This window comes from Echinops telfairi, unplaced genomic scaffold, assembly GCF_000313985.2.
Source record: "Echinops telfairi isolate 266 unplaced genomic scaffold, ASM31398v2 ScPeMD7_7469;HRSCAF=8507_0, whole genome shotgun sequence".
In the NCBI taxonomy this organism is placed as follows: Eukaryota; Metazoa; Chordata; class Mammalia; order Afrosoricida; family Tenrecidae; genus Echinops; species Echinops telfairi.
Genome location: NW_022111372.1, coordinates 50,061,955 through 50,071,508, shown reverse-complemented (window position 1 = coordinate 50,071,508; position 9,554 = coordinate 50,061,955). Strand labels below are relative to the sequence as shown.

Here is a 9,554-nt window from a genome sequence, read left to right as displayed (position 1 = left end):
CTATCATGTTCAGCCTTCATTTGGGTTATAGTAATACCTCTTGGTTATATTGTCCTTCATCAAGCCCTACACCCTCCTCGCCATTGATTTTCGGTCACTTATTCCCTTGTCCCTGAGTTTGCTAACACCCACTCCCTTTCCCCCAGCTCCCCCTCTCCCGTTTAGTTGTTCTCCTTTCCGGCTTGTTTATCCTGCCTATCACATCCAGATAGACATGCAGTGACAATATGCACAAACGCAAGACGGAGTACAGCAAAGCAGCAATAGAAAATAAAACAGTAGCTACAACAAAAAGGCAATGGCAAAAAAAAAGTCTATAAATAGTTCAAGGTCGATTTGTTGTCCTTTACGAGTGTTTTCCAGTCGAATCTGATGGGGCGCCATGCCCTGGCCCCACAGTCTATTTTTGGTGTTCCCTGGGGACTTCATTGCTCTGTTCCTCTTGCTGCGCTTTTGCACGCCCCAAGCATCTCGCCTTGGTGTGGTGGGGTCCGGCAAGCACAGTTCCTGCCCTGTGTCTCCAGTGTTGCTCCCGTGGTGCTATGGGTCCCTTGTGTCTTGTGGTCTGGCCGCTCTGAGCAGAAATAATGTCCTCAGGCCTTGGTGGGCCAGCCCTCGTTTGCTCCTGTGGGCTCTCATCAGACACCTCCCTCTCCTTGAGCTGTATAAACTAAATTTTTCAGCATATTTTTAAGCAGTTTTTGTGGTAAATTAGGAGCCTCTGCTGATATTTTGGTCGACTTCTACTGAGTATATATGTTACATATGCAAAGTGCCTTGTCTTCATTTATTTGTTTTTTCCTCTTCTTTTTGGCAACAAAGTAAAATACCTGGCTAAATCTGTAAGAAATTTCTGAAAGTTTAGTATCTTTTTTAAAAGGGCAAAGAATAAACCTTATGGAAACATTTTGTGTTTGTTTTCCCTGTCAGACAATACTTAGGTTGGATGATTTATTAGTTATATCAATCCTCAAAAAACATTGTAGTTATATTTAATGTGATGTCCTTTAGTGAAACAAAGAAATATAATTGTATGTATATACATATATGTCTTAGAGAGCTTTATGTCTGACCACATTCCCATAATTTAATTGAGCTCATGTTTAATACCGCGCCCCCCCCCCCCCCACACACACACACGCACACAACCACTGGAGGTTCCAGGAATTTTGGAGAAAAGAATATTCTTCTAGATAAGTCTTTGGGTAACTAACAGACAAAGTCACTGCCCAAGTGCTAAATACACAATAAATATGTAGCCTTGTAGTTCTGAGTGCCCACCTTTGTCATCCCTATAGGAGGCAGCCTTTTGTGCTGTGATTCTTGCCCTGCTGCTTTTCATCGTGAGTGCCTGAACATTGATATCCCGGAAGGAAACTGGTATTGCAATGACTGTAAGGCTGGCAAAAAGCCTCACTACAGGGAGATCGTCTGGGTGAAAGTTGGACGATACAGGTGAGCAACCTTGACGAGGATGCCGCTCGTTCCCTTTACTACTCCCTTTACTGCCTTTTCATGGCAGTCCTTAAATACAGAGCTGAGCTGGATTTTTCAGTGCTCTCTCTTACTAGGTAAGGTCTTCGCCTTCGCACCTCCCTCTCAATTTTTCTTTATGAAAGAAAAAACTAACTTTTTTGTTAGTCATTATGGAATTATACATATTCACTCTAAAAATAGTTTTTTAATCTACAGCAGTAAACCTAATTTAAGGAGAAGATAACATTTGTTGATATTTTGCTATGTTTATTTGAAGATATACACATTACAATACACAGAAACCTCCAAAATAATTGAACTCATATTTCATACCCAGTTTTTTTTCTGGTCTTTTAAATTTTTATTTTCATTGGTTTTCACAAAAGAATATAACATGCCGAATTTCAGCCAAGGGAACCCCAGTGTCATAGTGGCTACATGTTGGGCTTCAATCCTCAAGCTCCAACAGTTCGAAACTGCCAGCCACACCATAGGATGAAGGCAGGGCTTTCTACTCCTATAAAAGTTGCAGTCTCAGAAACCCACAAGGGCAGCTATGCCCCCGTATGTCTCCAAAGCCGTATCATCAGTGAGTTTGGTTTTGGAATAGGTACTGAATGTTTTCCTTTTAAAAGAAATTTTAAATTATTTTAATACCAAAAAGTTTGGGGTAAAATAGAATTAAAAGACGAAAGTAGAATTTTTTCCACAGACATTTTGAACTCCCTGTATACAATCTAGTTAATGTGTTACCCTAAGTAATTAATTAAGAAGGAGTATGTACAGGTATGTGTGATGTTTCCAGACTTGTTCAGAATTTTCTACTTACTTGTTCGTTTGTTACCACTTAGATTGTAAGAGTGGCCTGCCTTTAGTATTGATAAACATTGCTATTTATTCCTCTTCTGTAGATATTATTTTCCTGGTATCCAACAGCCTTCTAGAGATTTTCTCCCTGTTTTTGCCTTTCCTAGGTGGTGGCCCGCTGAGATCTGCCATCCCCGTGCTGTACCTTCTAACATCGATAAGATGAAACATGATGTGGGCGAGTTCCCTGTACTCTTCTTTGGATCTAATGACTATCTGTGGACCCACCAAGCTAGAGTCTTTCCCTACATGGAAGGAGATGTTAGCAGCAAGGATAAGATGGGCAAAGGAGTGGATGGGACATATAAAAAAGGTAACATCATAGCTTTTCTTTCTCAGGTTGATGCAGAGTTCTATGTCCTGAGTGTCTGTTTACCATGTGTTAGCATCTACATTTATTCCATTTATCACCTGGCTTCTGAGCTCTAGGACAGTAGGTGAGTATGGCTACATGATTTTACGAGGAAGTTGACTCACTTACCCAATCCCAACACCAACTGACTTTGCAAGGCACAGAGTGTAGAGCTGGGCCATACGGTTCCCAAGAATACAAATACTTGGAGAAGCAGGGTGCCTCGTCTTTCTGCCCAGATCAGCTGTGTTTGTACTGCTGCCTTTCCGGTCAGCAGCCTAACGTTTAATGCTCTGTACCACCAGGGTTTGTTTTTTTTTTTTGCTCAACCTTTATTTTACTAGAATTCTTTTTTTTACTATTAGCTATGTATTTACTACCATAAAATAAAACTGTTTCTTTTAATTTTTGCACGACATCGGCATTTTCAATGACATAAAAATAATATAAAATGGTGAAATAAATAGAATTCTTAGAGGAAGGGTGTCAGGTTTGTTTTATCAGTACCTTGTCCAGTGCTGGGGTTCTGGGACTAATAGTATAGCTGACACTTCAATATGTTAGGCAAGGACTAGAATCTTACGCAGAGCCATATTTCTGAAAGGAGTTCTTTTTATCAGCTTCTTGGGAAGAAATCAAATTTACCAAAATTATTGAGCCAAAGTCAGGTAATATCAAAGCATGAAAGTAAGCCAAGGATACATAGCTAGTATACTTGTAATTATAGAGTACTGGTCATCCAATACAAAGATCTTGTTAGATGAATATGTCGGTATTGAAGGCTAGGTAGTAGGGTTAGGTGAAAGAAAGCAAGTGAAACTTCCTAGGTTTGGAATGGGAGTGATGCTTATAGGGAACCAGTTTACTTACAATTCCAATTATCTCATGGTATTTCGTCGGGCTTGCTTAACCTGTAGGCTCTTTGATTTCTTTGCACAGATCGGGGCAGCTGCCACTGGTGCTTACTAGAGGAATTTGGGTCTTAGGTCTTGTAGTTTCAGATGATCTGGGACCAAATAATCAACATGCTGGCCTCTCCCAACACTGAGGCGTGAATTTTAGTACAGGGAATACTGCAAACCACAGTCTCCTGAAGTCCAAATTTTCTTCCTTCAAGGAACCCCAGTGTTTTATGAAGAAATCTGACCTGGATAGCAGTCAACAGCATTTACTAATTGTTATGACAAATGTGTGCATGGTATGTTTTTTGAAGCAGTCTAAGAAAAAGCAGAACTAGGCATCAGTTAAGGTTTGGTGGTTATAGTTTCTTAAGCTACACTTATAGTATGAATCATAAAAATAGTATTACCGTGCCCTGTTGACAATTCACCTTCTCCTTTTATACCTCTGGGTACACTCTGAACTATACATCTAATTATCCTCATTTTACTGCTGAAGGAACCAAGGCATAGATCAGTTCAATTACTTGTCCAAGGTCCAGTGGCAGCAAATGATAGAGAAGGATTCAAATTCTGGTAGTTGCCTCTAGACCCCATGCTCTTAAACCCTACACTGACTGAATAGGGAAGGTACTTAAATGTTGTTCAAGAGCACGTAAAAGCATGCTTTGAATCCAATAAAACAAATTGCAAAGTCTGAAGGATTTCAAACAGTTTGGGGGAACACTATTTGCCTGAAAAGGGAGGTGGAAGTTCAAGTTGTCTGAAGTTATGTACTATGCTAAGTATGAAGTTTGTGTTTTTAAGTAGGTACATCAAGTGGTCCAATCTGAGGCTTAGAAATTGCATTTTGGATTAGTGTGTCAGGATGATTGGAATGCATGAGGCTGCTGCAAGGAAGATCACTGAGCTGTTACAGGGGTCCCTTATAGAGATGAGATGACAAGGCTGTGACAGGGAATTGTCCAGGGGAATGGAGAGAAGGGCTTACACTGAATAGACATTAAGCAGACTTGGCAGGACCTGTTGAATAATTGGATGTGGGAATGAGGGATTTTTAGGACAATTTAGAAGACTGTGCACCACAGTCTCTGCTAGCTAAATGATGTCAGGAAAATGGAGATGAAGGAATGAACCAGAGAAAAGATGTTATTTTAAAATTTATAATAGCATGGGACAAGACCACAGAGAGGAAAAAGAAAGAATTGCCCCCCTCTTTTAATGTGTTTTTAACCCCATGAGGAGCGATATATTTAGCATATTTTATAAGTGAATAGAATTGAAATTCTTAAAAGTTTTGTTCAACTATTCAATATATTGCAATCTTTTAAGCCCTTAAGAAGATAGTGTTTTAAGGGATCAGGTATAAGGCATCATCAGAACAAAAAATCTTACCATAGTGAATGATGGGGGGAGTGCGGAGTGGAGACCCAAAGTCCATTAGTAGGCCACAGGAGAACCCCTTGCAGAGGGGTCTCGGGGAGGAGATGAGCCAGTCAGGGGGCAATGGAGCAATGATGAAAAATACAACTTTCCTCAAGTTCCTAAATGTTTCCTCCCCGCTCCCACTATCATGACACAAATTCTACCTTGCAAGTCTGGCTGGACCAGAGAATGTACACTGGTACAGATAGGAACTGGCAACACACGGAATCCAGGGCGGATGAGCCCTACTACAGGACCAGTGGTGTGAGTGGCGATACTGGGAGGGTAGAGGGAGAGTGGGTAGGAAATAGGGAACCGATTACAAGGAACTATATGTGACCTCCTCCCTGGGGGACGGACAACCAAAAAGTGGGTGAAGGGAGACGTCGGACAGGGCAAGATTTGACAAAATAACAATTTATAAATTATCAAGGGCTCATGAGGGAGGGGGGAGTGGGGAGGGAGGGGGAAAATGAGCACCTAATGCCAGGGGCTTAAGTGGAGAGGAAATGTTTTGAGAATGATGAGGGCAATGAATGTACAAATGTGCTTTACACAATTGATGTATGTATGGATTGTGATAAGAGTTGTATGAGCCCCTAATAAAATGATTTTAAAAAAAAAGAAGTGTTTGGACGTCAGTTTGATAAGAATACCTGTGTATCTGAGCTAGTTAATAGAGAAAGCGTCTCAGAGGAAAATATGATAGGCATTCCAAAGAATAAGTGAACAGGAAGAGGTACACCTTAGCGCTGGGTTTTTCCCCAGAATGAGCATGTTACTCAGAGCACCTAGGAAAGTGAATCTGTCTGGAAGCCAGAACTGTAATCTTTCAAAAGGGATCCTCAGTGATGCAGTGGTCAACTGTATGGCTGCTAACCAAAAGGTTGGCAGTTCAAACCCACTCCACAGAAAGAACTGCGATCTACTTTTTCTTTTTTTAATAAATCATTTTATTGAGGTCTCTTACAGCTCTTATAACAATCCGTACATTAATTGTATCAAGCACATTTGCATATATGCTGCCGTCCTTGGTATCATCTCCTTTTTTCCCCCTACTTCCAGCCTCACGTACCCCTGATCAGTGATATATTATTATTTTCATATCTTATACCACCCACTTTTTCCCTTCGCCCACGTTCCTGTTCTTTCAAGGTGGCGTGGGGAGTTATATGTCAATCATTGTAGTATAAGCCGAGTTTTTCAGTACACTCTTTAATGTAGTTTTTGTGGTAAAATCAGGTGCCTCGGTTGATATTCGGGTCGACTTATACTCTAGTATATACAGTACTTGAAATAGTTGTTATATACACTTCTTAGTTTTACATATATGTGTTAACTTTTTCTTAAAATGTCAGTTTCCCCAACTCAAAAAGAGGAAGAAGAAGTGCAGTAAACATTGCACCCACAAGTTTTTTAAATGATTTCTGCTGTTTGTTTTCTTAGCTCTTCAGGAAGCTGCAGCAAGATTTGAGGAATTAAAGGCCCAAAAGGAGCTAAGGCAGCTGCAGGAAGACCGTAAGAACGACAAGAAGCCACCGCCTTACAAACATATAAAGGTGAGAAAAGGTTTCAGGAAGCCCCGTATCTAGGAGAGACACTGTATGCTTTGCCCTCCTACCATTTTTTTTCCTTTCAAATCCAAGTGACTTATATGAAGAAAAGGGAAGTTTTGGGTATTCACAGAAAAATCCCAGGGGCTAAGAGCAGGAAATCCAAAAGAGCACCCTGAGAGGAAGCTCGGTCCCAGGGCCCGGGCCGCGTTTGTGTGCCGCTGCCCTCCGACCTGCAAGAGTGCACCCGAACAAGAGAGGATCAAAGAAGCTTGGCCTCCCTGTGGTAGGCTCTTATCTCCTCAAGCTGGGGTGGCCCAGTTAAAGGTATTGGCTGAGTTTGACCTCATTGGATGAGTTTTAAGCACACCTGTCATGTGGCTGGTACTAGTCTGTGACCCAAGTAGATCTCCCACCTGTGCCTAGAGGCTTGTTTCTGAGCATGCTTAGTTTTGATCTTTCCACAGGTGTCTAATTAACGTGTGCCTTTTCAATGCCTTTGTTGGGGCCTTATGCAGGCATTCGGGAGACAATCCCCCTCATTGTCTATTCTGGCTACCTAACATTCCCCACTGGAGGAGTATTGACCCAGATCTTTGGGATACTCATGGCATATTGCTGTAGATGGGTGTGCTATGCTTTGGCCAGGATTCCCGGCACCTAGAATGTACCGGGGCCTGATGGAGTTGCAGGAGAACAGTAGTTTGCATCTCACTAGTGTCTGCAGGTCAAATCTAGACCAATAGATAGGATACAGTACAAAATCCAGGCATTAGTACCAACAGCTATGAGTGGCATCTTCAGGACCTTCGAAGGGGATCATAACTGGCTACGGGTGACCTGCCCTCTTACCAGTCTTAAATAATGAAACATGGATATATGTACAGATGCTTTTAGGCAGAGAGATGAGTTTAAAAGGAGATCAGAAAAACTTACTATGGTAGAAAAAAGAAAAACTTACTATGGTACCATTCCTAACACTATCCTTTGATAGTTTTTGTCTACTCCCCTGGGATGTCTTCACAAACAAATGTATTACATTTTGTTCATTTATAAGAATCATGAAGAACAATCATAAATGACCTTGAGTTTGGTAATGGTAATGACTTAACACTGAAGATATAATAAGTAGGTGATATGGCTAAGGTCAGAGAATTATGTAAGATGTGAAAGTTTTACTTCCTCTTCATCTACCTGGTAAAAGAGTCATGTCCATTTCCCATTTCATATTTTTTATTGGCTTTTAAAGGAATGACTTACCAAAATAAAAATATAGGAATGGTAAAGAACATCTTTAATAGAAATATTAATTTTAAAACTTTTTACAAGCCTCTTCTAATTAAATGTTGGTACTGAAACATAAAATATAAAAGAATGCTATAAGCAAAGTAAGGTGGCTTCGGTTCCTGTTACAAAATATATGATAACATCTTTCCTGGATGAGAACACTGTATTTTCTTTGTTTGCAATACATTATTTATTCACTTATTGATTTTTAGTTCCAGAAAACTCAATTAGATATGGTCATCTGAAATGTCACATGGAAATCATTTCACTACTATTGATATCAGAGCATTTCCCAAATATTGCATGTAATGTACTTAATAAAAGATGATCTGAAATGCATTTTTAACTTGCTGTTCTAGATTTGCATTTGCTAAATATGATAGCTGCTAAAAGAATAGAGTGTTATCTCCTCTCTTATACCTTTTTGATAGAGGATGCAGTACTTGGAACAGCACATAAGATAACAAAGTACCACTTCTCAACTCACTGCCACCTGCTTATATGTGATTATAGCATTCTTCCAGCTTATTTTGAGATTGTTTAACAGAGTTTAGAGTAATCGTAATTGATTAAATAGTAAAATGTGTGAGACATAAGCTGTTTTGCCACCTCTGACTGTAGAGTGACAGTTTATCCATACTGACATATCTCTCTGTTGTTGGTCTTATTTAAATGTTTTTGCATCATGAGTTTTTGACAAAAACTAGACACTAAAATCCCACAAAATACCTTAGGTTTATTACAACATCTAGTCCACCTATGATAATTGTAAGAAAATTAATTTAATTTATACTTCTTTTATAACTAAAGTTTCTTGCTCTTTGGCAGATTCTGAAATAAATAAAGCTCATGAAACATCACTCCTAATAGGTAAAACTGCTGCAAAAAAATCTCAAAACTAAAATTTGAGTCTCATGTATTCTCCTGTCGAGACATAACAATGGAGTGTTGCTATTCTTGAAAAGAAAAGTCTTCTGTTTTCATAGTGCTCTAGCTGCCTTCAGAGTAGCACAGCAAACAGAAGCACTAAAGCAGGCCAGTTAACTGCGATGTCCCTTGAAACCATGAACTTAGACATCCTATCCAAGGAACCAAATCCCAAGAGGTGTGTGTTAGTATAGAAACGATCCTTACAGCTATTTTTTGGTCATTAAAAATAAGTATGTGTGTGCTATCTACTTTTGCCAATTCAACTTTTTATAGGTACACTATAGCTTATTGGCATCAGTTGTAATAATGAAACCTATTCTTAGATTTTTGTATCACTGTTAGCACTGTCTCACGTAACCATGAGTAAACCCTCATCTCTGTACATTTACTTTTTATTGTCTTTCTCTAAAGTATATGATTCGTAGTTTTGCCATCCTCAATCTAAGAGTATTTTGACTGTACGTATTTCCAGACAGATTTATTTCTGCTTCTGGTAGTCCACGGCATATACAGTATATCACCACCATAATGTGAACACAGTGTTTTCCAATTCACTGCCCAGCTTTCACATGCAAACGATTGCAAGTGTCATGGCTTGGATCAGGCACACCTCAGTCTTCGAGGTGACAAACTTTCCCTTTTACTTCATGAAAGAGATTTTTTGCAATAGATTTTCCCAGTTATTTCTTGACTGCTGCTTTCATAGTCATTGATTTATGATTCAAAGAAAATGATATCCTTATCTTCAATCGTAATAATGCTGTT

At 39.6% G+C, this 9,554-nt stretch overlaps 1 protein-coding gene across 1 annotated transcript in view; it reads left to right on the top strand.

Moving 5' to 3' along the window:
* The window catches only part of NSD1 (nuclear receptor binding SET domain protein 1), a 79,176-nt gene that overhangs the window by 53,944 nt on the left and 15,678 nt on the right, over positions 1 to 9,554 (top strand). The window contains exons 13-15 of the mRNA XM_045284471.1: positions 1,299 to 1,455; positions 2,451 to 2,656; positions 6,466 to 6,578. Coding sequence (XP_045140406.1) covers positions 1,299 to 1,455; positions 2,451 to 2,656; positions 6,466 to 6,578 — 476 coding nt within the window. The remainder of the gene's footprint in view (positions 1 to 1,298; positions 1,456 to 2,450; positions 2,657 to 6,465; positions 6,579 to 9,554) is intronic.